A 22,252-nucleotide genomic window follows, 5' to 3' on the forward strand; every position below is an offset into this window, starting at 1 on the left:
ATTCAACCTGTGTGGGTCAATGCCATACTGCCGTTCCTCCCAAAGAAGCCCAGGGTGTGAAAATTGTCATTAATAAAACAATACAATGCAGTGAATCTACGCTGATTGCTGAGTATCCACCACTATCACCCCTTCTCCTATGCAAGGCAATAGAGATCTCTCCTCCCCCTCTCTCCCAGTGAGAAGGATGTGTATCCCCAATAGGCTGTGGTGGTGGACAGAAGGTCACATCCACTAATGACCCTTGTGGTAACAGACTCCTTGCTGGAAAGGTGGCATTCACCGCCCCCTAATGTTTCCTGGACATTTGTGCCCTTTCCCCACATTCCATTCCTCTATACAAGTCAATTGAAAGATCTCTTTCTCTTCCAGGGAGAAGAGGCTGCACCCCCAAAAAAATCTGTGATGGTGAGGAGAAACCCACCCACAGCAGTGACCCTTGGGGTAACAGGGTGCACACTGGGAAGTGTGAAATTTTCCCCAACCTAGTCTTTCCTAGGGATCCCCCTGATTACTATTGTACTCATCACAAAAGAGCAAAGTGTGTCCTTGGAGAACTACTGTAGCTATGGTTCTGACATTTGGTAGGCTTCATCCCCAAAGAAGGAGCCCATGCCTACAAACTGTATCCAATTTGGCAGAAAAGAAAAAGAAACCTTTTATTTTTATAATTGATATATATCCAGCCTTTACACAGAAACCCCTGTTATAGTGATTTGGAAGCCAGCATTTTGTTTTGAAAAGATCTACTTCAGTCCCAAATAATGAATCAAATTGGAAGACAATAAGAGTGGTTCTGAAATAGACTGGGCTGCTACCCAGTGCTGTGTTTACAAGTCAAATGTTGCGGTCAATGCGCTTTCTCTCTCAGCTGTCATGTCAGCTGATATCTTATGACCATATAATCTTAGCATTTTCTTTATCATCTATGATGTAAGCAAGCAAGAGCAGACTTGGGTGCTGTGTGAGAGACATAGAAGAAGAGAGAGAATGAATGTTTCATTTACACAAGCCCAGAAAAGCACTCGGTGATGCTGCCAGTGCGTCCAAGCAAGATATGCTTCCCCAGTAAGTCACAGCTGAAACAAGGCAATATGGACATTAAAAGCAGCACATAAAGAGGAACATATTCACCAAAGGGGAAGTGATTCATAATTTGTTTTCACTTTGCAGAGTGTGAATAACATTGCTTGTTTCCTGCTGAATGTCTCAGGTACAAGACATGATAAAATGGGGATCTGGTGCAAATGCAAATAGTGTTGAAATAAAATAATCTAGGAAATATTATTAAATTGCTATTTCCAAAGTGTGGACAATTTGCATGCAAATCTATTATGCAGAGAGCCAAATAACAACCAATTGCTAGATAAATTGTGGTGTTTAGCTGTATTCTGTTCAGCTGGTTTTCTCATATATAATTTCAAATCTTGGTTGTTGTTTTTAGATCATTTGAAAAATTGCCAACCATGACATTAATATTTGCAATATTTTCTGAATGACAGTGATCTAGGAGCAGTCATTTTCATTCCTCCATCTATGGTGATACAAATACTAGCTTCACAATGTGTTTTCCTTCCCAACATACAAAACACTTAAGATTCCCAGGGGGCTATTTAATGACTGCAGGCAAGAAATGAACTGGTGGGATCATCATCAAGTAATATGACTCTCTTTAAAACCAGAGAGGATAAGAGACAAGCAGAGAACAAAATGCACACCCACACATAACGCAATGTCTTGAATCAATGTGGCCACTAGTCTACAATCTTTCCACTCCTTCTCACCATTATTTTGCTAGGACCTGACGATACCTGAAATGCATTTGGCTTTTTCAGTGGGTGTACAAAGGCTTTGAAAGCCCCTCCCTAAGGCTTTTGACCAGCTTTGGTGACCGTTGTTGTTTTATGGATGGGTGCTTTTTGGTTTTGATCATTGATCCAATATTGTACTGTTACTTTGTTAAGTCACCTTGAATGCCTAATTTGAGAAGGTGTGTGTGTGGTTAATCTCATAGAAATAAATAGTTAAAAAACCCTGCTGCATATTCAATTCTATTTCAGCTCTCATGGCAATCTCTGCACTGTAATCCAGGCCCTTTCCAGTATGAATACACCCCATCAATTTCATTCTCCTCCATTTCTCAGTGTATATATTAGCAGTCATTTCTTATTGTTAAATTTTATTTTTATGCTTATAATTAAACTCCTGTTCTGAATGTTGGCAGCATGAGAGATGATATTCATGTGTTCTGCAGAAGTGTCCAAAGGACACAGCACACATGTATTTATTTCTCTGCCACAAGGACCAGGAGCACAAGGGAATGGCTTACTGATTGGTCCTCAGGGCTACAGCCATACAAATAGTGAGAAGAGGTCTTTGCTACCAGAGCTGCTAATATCACATAAGTACTGGATCTGCATATGGAGGCAGCAGTGATATCATTTCCTCCCTATTTCATTGGGAGAAGGGAAATTGGGTGCAATTTCTCATAGGTAGAGCAAGCCCAAGACTATTAATTTCCTCTTCTTCTGACCTTCCAGACAGTAATCCTCCTATCTCAGCTCTAGTAAAACGGTTCATGGACAAACCAACTGGGAATTCAATGAAATGTTTCTGATTACTTTTGCTCATGTTCATGAAACCTGAAGAAATTTCATTTCCATTTCCTGATCTCAGCCAGTCACTTACAATAGTGTGAAGTTACCCTGCATGAATCCACTGGTAAGGTATGAAGGACTTCAACTAGTATAAATCTAGTTGCATGCTTCAGATTTACTAAGCTGGATGATACTGGGGTCCCCTAGTCTCAACCAAGGGAAACTAATACCCCTTTCTTTCTTTTTGTTACACAGCTCAACATTTTCTAATTAGAAGTAGAACCATCAAACAGGCATGCTATTGAACAAACATCCTGAACAGTTTGTTGAACATACCTGATGAAGAGTATATTGTAGTTGCTGTATTTACATCGACTTCAACCAAAGATCTACAGTTTGATTCAGACAAGGAACCAATGACTGTCACAGGTGCTATGCTGGGATGCCGTAAAGCAGCTTTCAGGGGAGCTATATTGTTGTACTGGACAGATGACATGCATCCTATGAACCCAAAGGAGTTTGCTTTGGAGACTTCTGGATCTAGTCCCTGGCTATCTGTAAAATGCAAAGAAAACTGAGGTTATTTTGCTTGCTTTTTGTATATAAAAGAAAAGAAAAAGCATTTGAGATAAGTGAGTTTAACCACATCCAGTGCTATTTTTCTGGAAAAAGAGGTGCGTGAGTTCAGCATGAACACCTCCCTTGTTCTTTGATAATGCCAATGGTACCCACCTGAGAGGTGCCAGAACTGAGCTGGCGAGCTCCAGCTGAAAAAAAGCACTGACCACATCTGCTATCATAAGGAGTTCTACTGTTTGATAGTCACCACTTCTGCTTAGAGAAAAAGCACAGTTAGCCTTTCTCCTTGGTGGGGATGGGATGTGCAAAACAATCAACATAAATGCATAATGTAAAACCTGGAATAATGCTTCTAGTTCCCCAAATTAGGACAATATGAACATAGTCAGTTGGAGAATCCTGAAGTTAAGTTTCATATGACCAAACGTCAGCGGTCTGGGATAGCCAATGAAGGGCCCTCCAGATGTTGTGGGGCTATCAGCCTCCACAGTCAGTGATCAGGAATGATGCCTGCTCTAGATGTGTTTTCCGTGGCAGCTGCTGACTCTGGAATGAAGTTTTTACATAACCCATCCTTGATGTTACAGATAGGTAGCCGTGTTGGTCTGCCATAGTCAAAACAAAAAAATTTCCTTCCAGTAGCACCTTAAAGACCAACTAAGTTAGTTCTTGGTATGAGCTTTCGTGTACATGCACACTTCTTCCTTGATGTGTCTGATAACGGCTATACTTTCCCCCTGCTGATTCATGGCTATGCTCCTGCTTGTGCTATTATGGCTGTCCTCATTATTTAAGACAGGATGTAAGTGAAAAAGGAAATCTTCACTCTTGAAAGATCTGGAAAAGGGAAATGCACTTTAAAAACCAAGCTGTAAAGCTCAAAATGGGCCATGCTATTTTTCAAAATAAAACTAGTCTTCTGCAGCACCTCTAGACTATTTTTCTCTCTCATTTCTCTTGGGGAGCCAATCTCTTGTTCACCACTCTTACAGCACTATCCTATGCATGTTTACTCTGAAACACAAAATCAAAGAAATCTCTTGGAGGTGTTGACTGTGTAAGATGACTTATAGATGCAAGAGAGCATTGACACTTGCAAAGTGCAGTGCTCCAATAATGAAGGTGCCACCTTGGATGAAGATGATGTTATTATCACTGGGACTCCAAAGCCACTGACCTTTCCTTTTGCAATAACCCATTCCAGGATATTTAATAACCATAAGTTTTCAGGGGTCTAAAGTTTTACATATTAATTCAAATTCAGCACCTCTGGCTGCATGGTGCCCTATAAGAGAACACCAATGGCAAAGAGGTGAAAATGCCACTGCCTAAGATGTCATGTTCATTTGCTACTACAGCCTGGGGGTGTGCGAAGCATTAATCATTCACACCCCATTCTTATTAATCACTCACAAACTCACTGACCTCACTGCCCTTATGCAATCACTGAACATTGCAGCTGTAGGCTGGACCACTCGAGGGAGAAAGACCAGGCAGAATCCGCTTTCTGAAGACACACACAAAAAGTATCTTAAAGACCAACAGATTTATTGTGGCACCTGTTTTTTATTGTGCTTATTTTTTATAATGTTATGTTACTATAAATCTGTTTGTTTTTAATGTGGCACATGACTCTTCGAGAGTTTGTTGCAACAAGCTAGCATTGCTGAAGTTTTTGAAGGATTTCATCTCTTTGGGTGGCCCTTCCTTATCAGAATGTTGCTACATATGTCTCTAAACAGATTTAAACAGGATGTTTCTTTAGATAAGCCATTTTTAAAAGTATACTAAGGGCTACTTACCACATCATACGCAAACATTAAAGCTCAGGATCATGAATACAGGAAATGTGTGTGTTGTTTAGACTGATAATAGGCATGGCAACACATAGCTAAAGGTAAAGGTAAAGGATGGTTAAGTCCAGTCAAAGGTGACTATGGGGTTATGGCGCTCATCTCGCTTTCAGACAGCTTTCTGGGTCATGTGGCCAGCATGACTAAGCCACTTCTGGCACAACGGAACACTGTGATGGAAACAAGACTGCACAGAAACATCACTTACCTTCCCACCACAGTGGTACCTATGTATCTACTTGCACTGGCATGCTTTCGCACTGCTAGGTAGGCAGGAGCTGGGACAGAGCAATGGGAGCTCACCCCTTTGTGCAGATTCAAAACGCCAACCTTCTGATCGGCAAGCCCAAGAGGCTCAGTGGTTTAGACCACAGCACCACCTGCATACCCTTGCCTGAACATGACCCTCACTCAGGAGCACTGCCAGGAGCCTTAACCATCTAGTCACTTCACATTGTTCCCAAGCCTTTTGTAGAAAGTTTGAGCATTGACTGAAATCAGACTAGAAGCACTTTCCATAGTTCCTTATTGGGAAAGCTGTATGCCTAGCAGAATGAAGCTCCAGTGCAAACAGTAGGCTTGGTATGCCCACCCAATACAAATTAATAATATAATAGCTAGACTTCATACTGCCCTTTCCAACTGGTGACTGCAGATCCCTGCCTGGCTCACTCACAAATTAGAAGAGAGAGGCATAGTAATTAGCAATGAATTTCTGCACTGGAGCACACAAGCCAAGCAGACAATCAGCCTCAGGCATACTTGTTTCCGAGCACAGCCACTAAACATAAAATTGGGTCCTTGGGGCTCTGTGGGAAGTGAGTCTGCAATTAGAAGGCACACTGGCCATATCCTCAGCACCGCTGTGGGGAGCAAAAATACAAATGGTTCTGAGTTTGTTCCTCATTCTTTAAAGGTGGGTGCAGACTAGGACTGGGCAAATTGGTCACTTTTGGTTTCTCTCAATTTCTCATTGTTTCAGTCTTAACTTCAGACTTCCACATTGCTGCATTAGCATGCAATTTAAAAACAAAAAGTCCTCGTGAAAATTTATCCCAACACACACACATTTTTTGCAAGCAATTTTCCCCAGTTCATTTTTTTTCTATTTGTTATTTTCACCAATATCTTTATGAACATTTTACCATAGTAAATGCAGTTTTGTATATACTACATGGTTGGAGGACAGCACTGCAAAATCTGGAGAAGTGCAAATTTTGAAGGATGGCTATGTTTCAGAATATGTGAATTAAAGTTCACCTTTAAATGTGAACCAAATTTCTCCCACATCACTAAGTCAGTGCAGCATCTTTCTATGAAAACTGATTCCAGTCATATGTGAATGAGGCACAATTATGTACACATGTGTGCATTAAACCCACACAGAGATAAGATGCTTCTCAGAAGAGGGAAAAAGACTCAGAGTCATCAGCTTTCCTGGAAAGTGCTACAATGGAGCCACAGCTACAAAATGACCGTCTAAGAATCACAAAACTGACAGCTCATGCAGAGATTTGCTTTGCCTATCTAGTTTTAGCATTTTCGCTTTTTAGTGTGACATCGTATACCTCTGAATGTACTTAGGTTCCAAGATGTCGGGTTTCCTTGTTAAACCGTACACAAAAGCCACACATTCCTTGTGGCCTTTCAAACTGTGGGTGGGGGTACTGTTTTTATTTGTTACTATGTTATGTATTTTTGAGCTTTTATACTGTAAACCACCCTGTGACCCTCAAATTAAGGGTGGTATAGAAATTTAATAAATAAATAAAATTAAACAAATCACTCTCAAGTCAATCCCTTTCAACTCTACAGTTCCATGATTCTATGAAACCAGCACAAGATTTCAATGTTAGAGTGTTTCTGCACCCTTAAAAATGCAAGTTGATGTGTGTTTGGGGGTGGGGAGAGAGAATAAGCATACAATAAGTTGGTGCTAGCATCATATCTGCCTGGTGCCTCCGAAGCGGAAGCAGTTAGTTGTCTTTCCTGCCCTCACTAAGAAACCATATTTTTCTGGGCAAATTCAAAATGGTCTTCCCCTCTCAGGCATAATCACTTGTCTCCCCCCAAAGAAGGTGTGAGCCACATTCCAGATATAGCTGACAGTTAGCTTAATAAGTCGTTGATGAAGATCAGGCTACACCAAATTTACTGAAATTAACTGAAATTAGCAGCCCTTTGAACAGTAAAGTAACATGCCCCAAGTATAGTATTTGGGCTTTTATCACACATCACCATCACTTCACAAAAACTCTTGACAAGTTTCTGCTGAGTATAATGCGCACATGCGAACACTCATTTTTGCCCACACAGTTCTTGAACATCCTGGGAGAATGGGTGTTTTAAAGTCTAAAGAAGACAGTGCTATGAAGAGGGAACTTGAAAATATGTGTTCAAACTCAAAAGTCATCCGTGTGACCCTTGCAAAGCAAAGTGTCACAACATGACCGCTCCCATTTTATTTTCATTTTGTTTTTTTAATCACCATGTGGAATACTGTAATAAGAAAAGACTTGATGGATGCAACATAATGGGGAGCTGTAGATGCCAAACAAAGGAATACAAGATTCTTTTGATAGCAGACAGCTGCAGTCAATTGAGAGAGCAACTTTTCAGGCTAAAAATAAAGCTGCAAGAGAGAATCTCAAGGGGGAAGAGGGCGGAGACTTTGCAACCTTCCATTTCGACAATGTTCCCTAAAGAGATCCTATAGATGCTCTCTGGAGAGTAACACAAGACACAGCAATTAAGTAATATTACTGTGCAAACTCTATTTCTGAAAATAGTAGCAATCTCCAGAGGTGGATGTAGAATGTTTTTCTCTCAACGTTAAGTGACTTTCCCCCCACTCAGCTCATGCCGAGATCCATGTAGGTTTGTGCTATGGAGAATGAACTTTGCCAGGAAGCTGGCTATGGTCTAGCTTGTCATGTTCTATGAGCAAACCAGGACTGGTAAGCCAGGAAAAACCTTGGCTTCTACTTGTGGTTTGTTTGGAGAGAAGTAAACCAAAAGCCAGAGACTGGATGACAAGCAAGCCCTAGCACCACATCAGCAGGAAGGAAGGATGTCACAGGAACTTTTGAACAACATATACCAATATAAACTATGGTTTAATGTAATGCACAAACCACTGGAACTCAAAGCTGGAACTCAAAAAACAAAGGGCACCATGAGTAGTTCTTTGTTTCTGGGTGGGCAAGAAAAGTGTGTCAAGGGTAGGGAATCAATTAAAAACAATCTGCATCTTTACATGTTTGTGATAAAAAGCAGCCTATCTTCCTTGACATGATACTGATTTTGAAGAGTGAAGAAAGTAATAGTTCCTCAAGGTGAGAGAACAAAGAGTTGAAAGGAAAAAAGTTATGTTTCCCTTTGCTTTACAGAAAACTAAATAGATAATCTATGTATAAGCAAGCAAACTGAGCCCTGGGCCAGTTCAACATGATGATATATCAGGGCAAATGTCACACAAATGTGCTACAACTATCTGCCTTCCTCTGCTGCCTTTCTGCAGAATATGGGAGGACAGGTGGGAAAAGAAGAAAAAGTGGTTGGGCCCGTTGGTGAACCTACCAAGTACCGTATTTTTTGCTCTATAAAACTCACTTTTTCCCTCCTAAAAAGTAAGGGGAAATGTGTGTGCGTCTTATGGAGCGATTGCAGGCTGCACAGCTATCCCAGAAGCCAGAACAGCAAGAGGGGTTGCTGCTTTCACTGTGCAGCGATCCCTCTTGCTGTTCTGGCTTCTGAGATTCAGAATATTTTTTTTTCTTGTTTTCCTCCTCCAAAAACTAGGTGCGTCTTGTGGTCTGGTGCATCTTAAAGGTAAAGGTTAAAGGTACCCCTGCCCATACGGGCCAGTCATGACCGACTCTGGGGTTGCCTGCTTTTCTCGCTTAAGAGGCCGGGAGCCAGCGCTGTCCGAAGACACTTCCGGGTCACGTGGCAAGTGTGACAAAGCTGCTCTGGCGAGCCAGCACCAGCGCAGCGCACGGAAATGCCGTTTACCTTCCCGCTATAAAGTGGTACCTATTTATCTACTTGTACTTAGGGGTGCTTTCAAACTGCTAGGTGGGCAGGAGCTGGGACCGAACGACGGGAGCTCACCCCGCCGCGGGGATTTGAACCGCCGACCATACGATCGGCAAGTCCTAGGCACTGAAGTTTTACCCACAGCGCCACCCGCATCCCGCGTTTCCTCCTCCAAAAACTAGGTGTGTCTTGTGGACTGGTGCATCTTATAGAGCGAAAAATAAGGTACTTCTTTGAAGTGGAATTCTTAAAAAGACAGAAGACTGTGCCGCTGCCATGTAAGCACATGGATTAGTCTTTCATAGGGCCATGAATGATGAAAAACTGCCAAGAATGTTCAAACACAACAAAACAATTCCTTGAATCCACAGCTTAGAGAGCCCTGCAAACATGGGCATGAGATAGTCTGAAAACAAGAAGCCAGAATGCTTTAAGCACTAAGAAGCATTTAACAGCTCAGCTTTTTAAAGACAGAGCATAGTTGAGGTCATACATAGATAGAAAAGGGAAAGAGATCTTTAGAGAAAACAGAACTACTTTTGAATTTATAAGGTCAAGATTAGATAAGATTAGAAAATTGATACCTGTACAATGACATGCTTCCAAGCAAAAAGGATATTAGGAAGAATATGTTGGAACTGCATGGGTTATGTTTGTATATGTGTGTGTAAACATTTAATATGTAACACTCTGTCTGAGGTCTGAAGTGGTATAGTACAGTAGCAGATACATCGTGCAAAATTGCTGATGATGTGCTTCAGTGCTTGGGATGAGGTTAAGATTATTGGGGGAGGGGGTTAGAATGTAACATGTTCCATGAAATTAGAAAACTTTACAGCTCCTTTCAATTTCTTCACTAAAGTCAGCCACCCAAACTCTGAAAAGCCCCAAACACAAACAGTGCCATTAGAATATACAATGGGAAACAGAACAAAATGTTAATAAGGAATATTAAAGGAAATAAACATGATGTGTTCTTTAGCCCTTCATGGGATCACAGGTGTACATCAAACCTTCATCCATTTAATGAGAGAGTAGGGATGTGAGATCACAACCAAGGGCAGTCACTGAATTGCAATGACAGCAATTCAGAAATCAACACATGGTCTTTTGAATAAGGAAAGTGCTTCTGTAGGAACTCAGCTCTGTAATTTCAAAATCTGTTATTTCATCAATACTGTTATTTTGGAGATTTTAGGTCATGCTTAAACAGCTACCGGAGAAATATCTGTGATTAGGGTTGTTTTATTTTATTCTAGCTAGGGTGGACACATTTTTCCCTAGCTTATTTTCTTAAGCCTTTCACAGTTTGGCAGTGGCTTGTGTTCCATTCCATCCATTCTCTGATTTTCTTCATGAGAATTTCTGTAATTGATTTCAAAATAAGCTTCAATTCATTCAGTGAACCTTTCCCTTGCAGGTAAGCTATGCACATGACTGACTGTGCACATTAAAAACCACCCCTTTATTATTGAATGGAAAGCACAGTAGTTTAAAACTAAGCTCTTTTACCGTCCTTAAAAATTCCCAGATGAGAAATGCAAACGAAGGGAAAACAGATTGCCTGGAAGGAATGTAATTAATTTGAGGAAAATGCCAGGCCGGTTTCATAAGTTTCACCCCAATCCAGATAAGTAGAGCCACATCTTGAATGTGCATCCAAGAGTGGCTATAGATTTTAAAGCACTGAACAATGCCTGCCTGTTAACTTCAGCTTAATGGAGCCTCCAGCTAATCTATCAAGTGCTTTAACTAAAGGAAACGATGGTGCATCGTGCACATAATTGCATGATTAAACAGAAGTGTGGGAAACTGTGTGGAAATTTTATCATTCTTTTACATGTTTAAAGATATGGAAATCACATGGGATGGCCTTGTGTTCCTTACTGGAACAGAATAGCGAGCTTTCTGCAGTCAGGGTCAGGAGCGTCTTAAGCAGATGCAGCGCCGGGGTGCAAAGATCAGCCCAATGCCCCCCCCCCCAGGTTGCCCAGAGTTGTCAACCTTTTTTAGGGGGGGACCCCCAAAATTTTGACCTTTTTTAAGGGCATGCCAGCAAGGCGCGCACGGCAGAGCTGGCCTAGCCAGCCACCTCAGCCACAGCGGAGGAGTCTGAGGTGGCGGCAGCAGAAGCAGAGCAAGGCCAGGCCAGGCACCTGGGGAGGGGGCAAGCAGAGCTGAGAGCAACAACAGTTGAGCCCGAGGCAGTGCCGGCAGTGACTGAGCAAAGCTGGGTGCCTCATGTGAGCAGCATGCACTCACTGGGCCTCTCAACGGCCCACCAATCCCAGTCGCGCAAGAGGGTGGAGCCGGCCGGCTGCCTCAGCACCTCGATCTCCCACAGAAGAGCTGAGGTGATCCGACGGGCTCTGGTCTGCTCTGCCCGGCAGCGGCTGTCGGCTCTTCCCAATTCCCAAACTCCAAATCTCGGCCCCAGACTCATAGCCTGGCACCCCTGAGAGCCTAGCACCCGGGTGCCCCGCTCCCCTAGCGCCTATGGGTAAGACAGCCCTGGTCAGGGTCAAAATATGAAACCAGCCATCCTTTTATAGCATTAACTTCTTCACTGTCCATGTGATCTATTTTACCTTACATGAATTAACCTTTAATGCACGAAGTGAGAGAGAGTGCATTTTACTGTGCACAATGGCTTATGTGCTTGGCTTACCTGCAAAATGAGGAGGAAATTGACAGAAATTAATGACAGAAGAGATCAAGCTGTATTCTTGGAAACCCAGACTGAAGGAATGGTGAAAATGGAACCCATCACTGTGGATCTATGACCAGGCCCAGATAATTTATAGACCCCAAATCCAAGATGGAATTTAGAGGAAAGGAATTTCAAAAGCATCTTAATTTGAGCCAGCATGCTGCAGAGGACTAAGTGTCAGACTACAATGGTTCCAAACCACAAGGCTAACTGGATGGCCTTGGACCAGTCCCATATCTCAGCCTTACCTACCTCAAATGGTTGTTATGTGTAGGGTGGAGGTGGAGTACAACATATGCCACCTTGAATTCCATGAGAAGAAAGAGTTTTATGAATGCAATCATTAATAAAATGAATGAATGGCTAACAGTTAGAAATGCAAGGGGAGATGTGCAAAGGTGGCTCCAAGGGTAGAGATGAATGGTTATACAAAGACAGATAGATAATTTGCACAAAACATTCTTACATCCTAAAGAATAAAAATGGATAGAATCAAATACAAAAGTAGAACTGGAGCCCTTCTGATGCAGCAATGTAACCTGCAATTCTTTCGGCATTTTAAAAGAGTGTTTTTGCAATCATTTGTGTGTTCTAAAATTAGCAATAATCACAACTTCCCAAGAGGATCTGTAAGCCCAAGAAGATTGGCAAACTATGGATTTAATTCTTGCACTTCTTTAAAGGTCACAGGACACATAGCAATGGATTAAGGGCATTACTGAACACGATACACATCCTGCGCAGCTTCACTGAAGCAAGGATGTGACACAGCTGTTGGACCAGTTCACTTTTAAGTCAGTTCCACGAACTAATTTGACAATTTATAGCACAGAATGTTGAAAACACGGGGAAGGGGTGGGAGTGACTTTATCACTGTAGTTCTATATAGTATTTCACAGTTTCCCTCAGTCTAGCCTCAAGGAAACCTAACACCTTTCTCTGAAAGATAAACTAGATGTATGCATAAGAAGTGCACGTCATAGTTCCAGCAAAATATCCTAAATCTCTTAGCAGTGTGTATATGAACATACATGACTGCTGGCTGCACACATGTGAGTCCAGGTTCACATTTGTAACATGCCAAAGTATGGGCTAGCCCACATAAGCTCATGCCTAAATACATCTGTTAGGCTGCAGTTCTCTAAAGGATTGCTCTAATCTTGTTGTTTTTGCATATATATATATATATATATATATATATATATATATATGCAGGTTTTGGTGTCCTCGGGTGTCTTCCCGTGTAAAAGTTGGGGTGTCTAGGCGACGTTTCGACGAGGTCTCACTCGTCATCTTCAGGCTGGTGCTTTCGGCTTCTTGTTACTGGAACAGAGCGGGATCTCAATGTTTGAGTTTCTATAAATACTGTAGAGGGGGTGTGGTGTCTAGCCTCCAATGTTCTGGGCAGAGAGGAAGTTCCCAGGCTAGTGTGCCTTTTCTTCTTTTGTTCCTTAATTACTTGAGAGATACCTTGAGTGATTTCTTGAGTAATATCCTGAGTACCACTTAGGTGGGTCATTAGGTGTGGATTAGTTGCTAAAGTCTTTGTGTCTTGACCTCTTGAACTTTGTGAAGAGTTTTCCTGAGAAGATGGCTGTATTGCACTTAGTTGTGCTTTGGCTTGGCTTCGTGTATAGGGGCGAGCTGTGGTTTTGTGGCTTGTGTCAGCCAGATCTGTGTAGGGATTGCAGGGGGGTGCAGCATCCGGAGGTGCCACCATGGATTGGCTACTGGATGGTGTCAGTAATTCATCTGTGGAGAGGGTCTGGGTTTGGGTCTGGTGTGGTTGATTGGTGTTGGCGTTCTGTGTGCCTCTGGATCTGGTGTCAGTTTTTGTGGGGAGGGCTAATTTCTCTCTTCACACAAGTGCCCATTAATGTATCTCTCTTCACACAAGTGCCCATTAATGAAGCCTTGACAGCTATTCAAAACAAATACAATCCCCCCGAATACATCTTGGACCTGACCAACCACTGCCTAACCAACACGTACTTCATCCACAATGGACAAAGATACAAACAGATAGAAGGAGCACCTATGGGATCACCCCTCTCACCGGTCATCGCAAACCTGTACATGGAACACTTTGAAACCAATGCTTTAGACAAGTCAGAACACAAACCCAAACTTTGGCTCAGATATGTTGACGACACCTTTGTAATTTGGCCACACGGGAAGGAAAAACTGGATAGCTTCCTCACACATCTCAACAACTTACACCCCAAAATACAATTCACTATGGAAATAGAAGCCAACAACCAACTTCCCTTCCTTGACGTCCTAATCTACAAAAAACCTGATGGCTCCCTAGGACACACTATCTACCAGAAAAAAACACACACCAACCGCTACTTACATGCACAATCACACCACCACCCTGCACAAATAAACTCCGTAGCCAAGACTCTCATCTCCAGAACCAAACGCCTGGCTGACAAAGACCACTTGACAACTGAGTTACAGAATCTCTCAAATGTGTTAATTGCCAATGGATACCAGCAAAACAGGATTACGAAGCTAATCCAAAAGGAAACACCCCCCAAAAACCAAGACACAGAAGAAAACAATGGCATGGCCCTCCTTCCTTATATCAAGGGCACTACAGATAAAATTAGCAAAATCCTCCATAAACACAATATCAAAACAGCCTTTTGCACCAACCAAAAAATAGCCAATATCCTCAGAAACCCCAAGGATAAAATCCAGTTGGAAAACCAAGGGATCTATGAAATACCCTGCAAAGTCTGCCCAGCCACGTACATTGGACAAACAAACAGACGAATAAATGCACGTATCGCAGAACACAAGAATGCCGTCAAAAAAGAAGAAAAAACTTCCTCTCTTTTCCAACACATGAAAGAAACAGGACACGAAATTAATTTTGCAGATTCCAAATTGCTCTTTAACACGGAACATCACCACAAGAGAATAATCATGGAAGCCATCGAGATAGAGAAACACCCTCACAACATGAACAAGCGTGACGACACATCCCGCTTGCCAGACATCTGGAAATTAGCCCTCCCCACAAAAACTGACACCAGATCCAGAGGCACACAGAACGCCAACACCAATCAACCACACCAGACCCAAACCCAGACCCTCTCCACAGATGAATTACTGACACCATCCAGTAGCCAATCCATGGTGGCACCTCCGGATGCTGCACCCCCCTGCAATCCCTACACAGATCTGGCTGACACAAGCCACAAAACCACAGCTCGCCCCTATACACGAAGCCAAGCCAAAGCACAACTAAGTGCAATACAGCCATCTTCTCAGGAAAACTCTTCACAAAGTTCAAGAGGTCAAGACACAAAGACTTTAGCAACTAATCCACACCTAATGACCCACCTAAGTGGTACTCAGGATATTACTCAAGAAATCACTCAAGGTATCTCTCAAGTAATTAAGGAACAAAAGAAGAAAAGGCACACTAGCCTGGGAACTTCCTCTCTGCCCAGAACATTGGAGGCTAGACACCACACCCCCTCTACAGTATTTATAGAAACTCAAACATTGAGATCCCGCTCTGTTCCAGTAACAAGAAGCCGAAAGCACCAGCCTGAAGATGACGAGTGAGACCTCGTCGAAACGTCGCCTAGACACCCCAACTTTTACACGGGAAGACACCCGAGGACACCAAAACCTGCATTCCTGTACCCGTGAAAATCTACGAAAGCAAATATATATATATATATATATATATATATATATATCCATAGATTGTCAACATCCTACACACGAGTAGGAACCTGGCAGAGACACATGCCCGGCTGGCATGTTCTTTCCCTCCTGGACGGTTGTTCAGGAGCTTCAAAAGCCTGAACATCACAGCGACTGATACCAAGAGGCATCAGCACACATAAGGATTCTGCAGAGTATTGCCGGTTCACATGACAGACTCAGTAGCACAACTTTTTGGCTTAACTACGTTTATTTACATATACAGTGGTACCTCGGGTTAAGTACTTAATTCATTCCGGAGGTCTGTTCTTAACCTGAAACAGTTCTTAACCTGAAGCACCACTTTAGCTAATGGGGCCTCCTGCTGCTGCCACGCCGCCAGAGCACGATTTCTGTTCTCATCCTGAAGCAAAGTCCTTAACCTGAAGCACTATTTCTGGGTTAGCAGAGTCTGTAACCTGAAGTGTATGTAACCTGAAGCATATGTAACCTGAGGTACCACTATAATACATTCAGAGCATCTTGACTCAGCTCCTTCCTCTTCAGCATCAAACAGCAAAGATAAAGAACAAAGGAACAAACGCCCTATATCACGGAAGCACAGCCATATAAACATCCTGTCTCTGTCACTTCCCACTATGTGGAATGAAAACATACACTGTCATGTGATAAAAAACAATCCCATGACTGCAAGCACGGGGCAAGAATCCTAACATACACACACACACACACACACACACACACACACACGGTTTGTCTTGCAACCTGGGTGGAATCTACACCCATATAAAAAACATTCTGAAAATGCTTTTTAAAGCGGGTTTTTTTTAAAAAATAGACATTGAATTTTCTATTAGGCTCACCATTACCATCTAGTGTCATGTTGTATATATTGCACTTTAAAATTGTTGTTTGCAGCTGTATAGCTGAGTCCCTGGTTCCCAGTTTGTATGCCAGTAAGTGACTTCCCCCAATATAGACACAGGTCTGCTGCCCAAAAGACCCCTCATGTTTCCCTAGCCCTTCCCCAAGCAGCTTCCTTGTATGCTATCATCCCTAATCGCCACCCAACACCTTTTTATGAGGTTGTTTTTTCCTCTTTCACAGCAACATCTCTGAGCCTGTGTTATTTTTGCTAATACTTGGCTCAGACAAAACAGTGTCTCATCGCTCAGCAAGAGGTCCTGTATTTAGCTCTCATTGCTAGACATCTCTGAGATGTAAGCAGCATCTCTGCTAAGCACAGCTCAGCTACAAGAGACAGGCTGAAAATAGGGCAAGGCCACGTGTTACCCCAAACAATACACTTTGCATGCACAGTGTTGCCACTGACAAATCAGAAAGCCATCTGCGGTGCCTACCTGTGACTTTCCCCAAGGTCAGAGATTTGATGGCTCTGAAATCAGCCTCCGAGGAAAAGTTGTGCTTGACTTTGAGAACCTGGTCAATCTGAAAGGGAGGGGATCAATAAAAGTGATTCCATTATTACAGCACACAGAGAGACCTCTGATGAATCTATAGCACTAGCTCTGCTGCCGGAACACAAGTAATATCTGTCTCTGCTGGGCATCAGTTTCAAGGGACAGCAAAATAAATGCACCTTAATTCTACAGGAAAAGCTAAAAGGTATGACAAGGTGTCTTTACAGCAGGGTTTTCAAGAGAACTTCCCTGCGGGAATCTGTGTATAATATCTGACAAGTGGTTTCACCCCCACAGAGAACTCAGAATGATTAATCTCTGATTGCAACGAGAACAACAAAAAGCATTTGGGGTAGATGTTTCTCATCCAGCTTTAGCCCCATTGGGGGAAAGGTATAAAGGTGGATATAAGATTGAAATGTGACATGAAGCTTTGTCTGTAAATTCAGAAAAAAGCTGGCCCATCTAGTGTATAACATTAACTTTGTTTACACTGATATGAGCCCAGTGGTGAGATGGATGAGAATGTGGAACTTGACTCAAAAATCTTCAAAAGGGTTTCTTTCTAGTGCCTATGATATGATTTTATAAACAGCAAAACTGGATCAACCCAACACGGGGTTCCTCTGAAGCAAACTTTCCAAATTTTTGACAACAACAAGACTTTAAGAGCAGCTCACCGGCTCATAGGACTTCCCTCCATCTGGCATTTTTATAATTCATTTGCCAGGTGGCTTTGAGAAGCTGCAGATCAGATGTCTTGTGGCTGGATTACACCACAATGAATGTTTCATAGAACAGCAGCCCATATATACAAGAAAATAAAGACATACACAATACATATTGTGTCAGAATTCAGATCTTCATTACAGTTCATCAGTCTTCCCTTTTGTTTAGATCCAAACAAGGAATCATTATAACAACAGCTCACAATTAGTTTTGCTAATTACAAATTCTCTAATTTGCAATCAAGGGAACTAAAGCATAAGCATTGTATTTTGAGGAAGTGTGTTCAAAAGTTCTTAGCACAAATCTGAACAGAACCCATATCTATTGAATTGTGCTTATTCTCTGAGCCCAGGATTCTTCAAATGCAATGTGAACCTTCTTACAGAGGTAGGAATAGCTCATCAGAGGGATAAACTCGTTTCTGATTTCCCTACTCTGCCCACAACTTCTGTAGGATTTAAATGAGCCACGAAGCTAATTGTTCCTACCTTTCCTATATTTGGGCACATCTATCTACACTGATCCATGATATGGGGTGTTTGTTTCTTCCTGAATGTTTTGCTTAACCTTCTTTTGGGTCTCTCCTGTATCTGTAATCAAGCCATGCACAACGCAGTCCTGCACAAACTTGGGCAAGAGCTCAGTAGCCCTTGCCCTAGTTATACTTCAAATCATGTCCATTCCTTCTTATGAAGAAGCTGGAAAACACATTTAATGTATTATGTTTCATCAAGTTTGACAGGTGAGGGAGGAAAACAGAAAGAAAGAAAGTTGCAATCCTTCCCCCAACTCCACTTTCCTTTCTCTCCATCTTCAACCTCCATTCCATCACTGATGCTATTGCCTCATACACAGCAAGAGAGAAGCTTGACCTTCTTCAAAGAGGTCCTTGCCATCTGCTCTCAACCTTTTTATTTTAGAAGGAGAGGGAATGCACTGGAGCTCTCATTAGGAGAGGGAGGAGGTGCAGTTAGCCTCTCTTCCACAGGATACATGTTGGTGGTGACCAGGTCACCCATTATCTTAGGGAGGGACAGGATTTGCCCTTACAAATGAACATCTCCCTCTGTTGGAATGATTGACAGTAGCCCTCTTCAGGTTCCCCACCCCACCCTGCATGGGTGGTCCCAACCTCTCTCTCATGTCACTGCCAACTGTCCTGTAGTCCAGGTGACCACGCTACACATGCTGAAGCAACTTTGCTGAATCTTTTAAGTCAGTGTCCTAGAACCTCCTAGAACCCTCTCTACACTGTCTTGGTTCCCACAGAAGAAAGTTGGGGTATGAATGAATGAAATAAACAGAGAAACAACAACAAAATCTCCCCGTTCTATAGTGTGACAGAATGATGAGACTTAATGTTGAGAATTTGCTTTTTAAAAACACGGACAGATTGCCATCAATTATGCTCCTCTTTTCCCCACTGAGGACAGTGAAACTGCAGGAAGATGGTGGATTGTAAAATGTGGTGGGCAAATTTGGATACCTGAATAGTCAGCTCTCTTCCATCTCTATTTAGCTTCACATGATGTAGCTCTCGGTTAGCAAAGTTTCCAGAATCAATAGTGAATATAAGGGATCTGTGCTTACTCAGTCTGTATCGGACTTGCAAGCTTCCTTAAAGAAGAAGAAGAAAAAAGGCAGGGAGAGAAAGATTTTGATCTTAAAAAGCATCCATAACTAAAACCATTCAACAAATTGCTATGAGGAAGCACAGAATAAATACAGACCACAGAAAGCTCCTGTGGAGAAAAAAGGACATTGGGCAAGAAGAAATAAGGTAGTTTGTGCACTAGTCATATAGCTGCAGGTCTTCAAGGCTTCCGATGGAACTTCTACCAAACACTCCCATCAACAGAACCAAAGAGTTGGAAGTCTGAAATAAAACCTTTAAATAAAAGAATCCTCATGGATTCTAAGCAGTTCAAGCATCTGCATAATGGTGTGCTACAGGGAATGTCCTGGCAAAGGTGTGGGTTGAATTTATCTGCATGAACATGGTACTCATGAGATGCCTTCACTGCAAACCAAACTCAGAGGACAGGCCATGTATACCATGGCATCGCTTCACCTACTTTGAGAAGCTTTGCAAATGATCAATGGACAAGATCAAACACCACACCAGCAGGCACAGATTAACCTATCTAACCTTTCCTTTGCAGCACCTCTGATCTGCTTTGAAAGGCCCCTCAATCTTCCAGAGTTTACCCATCTCCTGGATCCAGTTCCACCCCTCAGAAAACAGTGGGATAGACTTGTGAGTAAACACATATAGAGTTGTGGTGTTAAACTATGAATGAAACCAAATAAATCATGCAGCTCCTGGAATCCTGTGACTTTCAACATTGCAATAAACCAAGTCAGCTTGCCTTGGCCAAATTTATACCTTTGGTTCATTATGTTGTACAAAGTTACAATCCCATTTAAACCATCATGATGAAGATGATCCTTTTAGCTATCTTAGAACAATTCAGTATGCACTTAGAGGGGGAAAACTTGCAGAATTTAATTGTTTCATTTAAATACGAGACAGAAAGAGAAATGCATACACAAGGACTCTTTTGTGTATTCTTGGATTTAGATTTTCTAGTTGATTTGAGTTCTATGCCACATTATGCCTCCAATAAGTGTATGTGCGCAATCTATTTTATTTTAATTTCTGTATAATTTCTGTCTCATAATTGTAATTAAAGCAATCACCAAATTATGGTTCTGGGAGCTTTATTACAGTCATGGGTTGCTTTGTCATCCTGTCTTTGGCTTTGTATATCAGCACACATGCAAGACACGGGATATTGCTTAAGCTATGTCTTGCTGCCAAGTTATTACCAAGCCAATTTCAGAAAATCGCTACCAGCTTATTTTGTAGCTCTACTAATTAAATATGAAATCAAGAAGTGTATTTCAAGATCATCAAAGCAGGGCTGGGCAAGTAGCTGCCTAGTGGCTGATTCTGACCTGCACAGCTTTTTAATCCGACTATGGGGATGCTCTACTCTCTTGCTTCAGCTATATGAAGGTGCTGGCCTGGGGTCTGAAGGCAGGGAAGAGCTGGATGGTGGCTAGTAAGCTGAGGCTGAATCCTGATAAGATGGAAGTGCTGTGGGTGGGCAGTTCCCATGTTTGGGAAGTAAATGTGCAACCTTTACTGGGAGAGGGTGAACAGGTGTATAGTCTGGAAGTACTCATGGATTCCAATTTATGGCCAGGAGTACTTAGGCCCAGTTTAGACTGATTAGACAGCTAGAACTCTTCCTAAGATTGGCATGGCCTGGGCTGGGTTGTCCATGCTGTGGTGACCTCCCATCTGGACTACTGCAATATGCTGCGTGTTGGGCTGCCCTTGAAGATGGTTTGGAGGCTGCTGCAGTGCTGAATGCAGCTGCTCGTCTGGTAAGTGGGGCTGCCTGATAGGACCATGTGCCACCTGTCCAGAAAGCACTGCACTGGTTGCCAGTGAGCTACTGGGGCAAATTCAAGGTGCTAGTGTATAGAACCTTAAACAGCTCGTAACCCAACTGCCTAAAAGTGGTTTTCCCAGTATCGACCACTTTGGACCTGCAATCAGCAAGTGTTGCCTTGTTGGTGTTGGATTATAGCAAATACTTGAAAGTCACAATAAAATGCCACTAACAGCAAATACAAAAATATATGGGGAGCTTAGAAGTGAGCAGTAGACCTGATGCATACAGAAATGCATTCCCTCCAGTTAACTGAGCTAGAGAAACACATGCAGGAAATTTGTTTGTCTCTCTGTTATGGTCAGGTAGAAACTGGGCCTGATAGAGCATAGGAGATTGAAAGGTGTCACATACCTAAGTTTTAGAGGGCCAAATTACCTGCTGGTCGGGGGTGGAAATACTTTTATATGCCATCTCAGCACTCCAGTGCACAACCGTCAGATACTTTAGCAGCTTATTAAAAGAGTGACCACACTTTCTCATCACATCATCACACATGTGTGAGTGATCATTAAAGAGGAGAAAATAATTAGTGGAGGTGTTGATTGAAGGAGGAAAGATAACATTAGTAAGGTAATTATTAACACTGCATACTCCATATGTGCCATTAAAAATATGCATGGCAAGTTTTTTGTGATGATTTATTGTGGACAGGAATACAGAGAGAGAGAATATTTGCTGTGTTAACTCTAGATCATGTCCTGATGGACACAACCAGTTATTACCAGTGCCATTCAGCATGCATTATGTTCCTGGGTGACCACTGAGGTCTCGTACTACAGCATCGTTCCTTTATAGCTTGGATATTTTAAAAAGGTCTGCCTCTTTCTGTGAGAACAGCTGGTTGAAAAATCTGCTCCTTAATTAGTCGCCCATTCCCTGAGGTCTCATGATCTGTAAATTTACTCTTCAGAGAGTGTAGCAGCTACTACTGTGGAATAATGGGACCAATCTTCTGTTTTATTTTTGCAGAACTATACTCAAAGCAAATTAGGATGATAGTTTGTTGTAGTGAGAGTTTTTGTTGTTGTTTTTTTGAAGCTCAGGGCAGATTCAGAAAACCCAATGCAATTTGAGATTATGGATAGGAGAGCTGTACTTCTGAATACTTACCTGGGCACATGTATTTCACACACGTTCCTAACCAGCCAAGCCCAAGCCCTCCCTGAAGTTTAGG

General features: G+C 42.3%; 1 protein-coding gene and 1 long non-coding RNA gene across 3 annotated transcripts in view; both read right to left on the reverse strand.

Moving 5' to 3' along the window:
• Window positions 1-22,252, reverse strand: part of LOC310825486 — a 632,470-nt gene that overhangs the window by 17,271 nt on the left and 592,947 nt on the right. The gene's annotated exons all lie outside the window — the stretch shown is intronic.
• CNTNAP5 (contactin associated protein family member 5) overlaps window positions 1-22,252 on the reverse strand; it is a 313,291-nt gene that overhangs the window by 17,271 nt on the left and 273,768 nt on the right. For both annotated transcript variants that reach the window (XM_083734111.1, XM_083734112.1), the window contains 3 exons: window positions 19,101-19,231; window positions 16,826-16,913; window positions 2,934-3,152 (listed from right to left, as the gene is read on the reverse strand). In XM_083734111.1, coding sequence (XP_083590237.1) covers window positions 2,934-3,152; window positions 16,826-16,913; window positions 19,101-19,231 — 438 coding nt within the window. The remainder of the gene's footprint in view (window positions 1-2,933; window positions 3,153-16,825; window positions 16,914-19,100; window positions 19,232-22,252) is intronic.

Source organism: Podarcis gaigeae (assembly GCF_964106915.1).
Source record: "Podarcis gaigeae genome assembly, chromosome: 1".
Classification (NCBI taxonomy): domain Eukaryota; kingdom Metazoa; phylum Chordata; class Lepidosauria; order Squamata; family Lacertidae; genus Podarcis; species Podarcis gaigeae.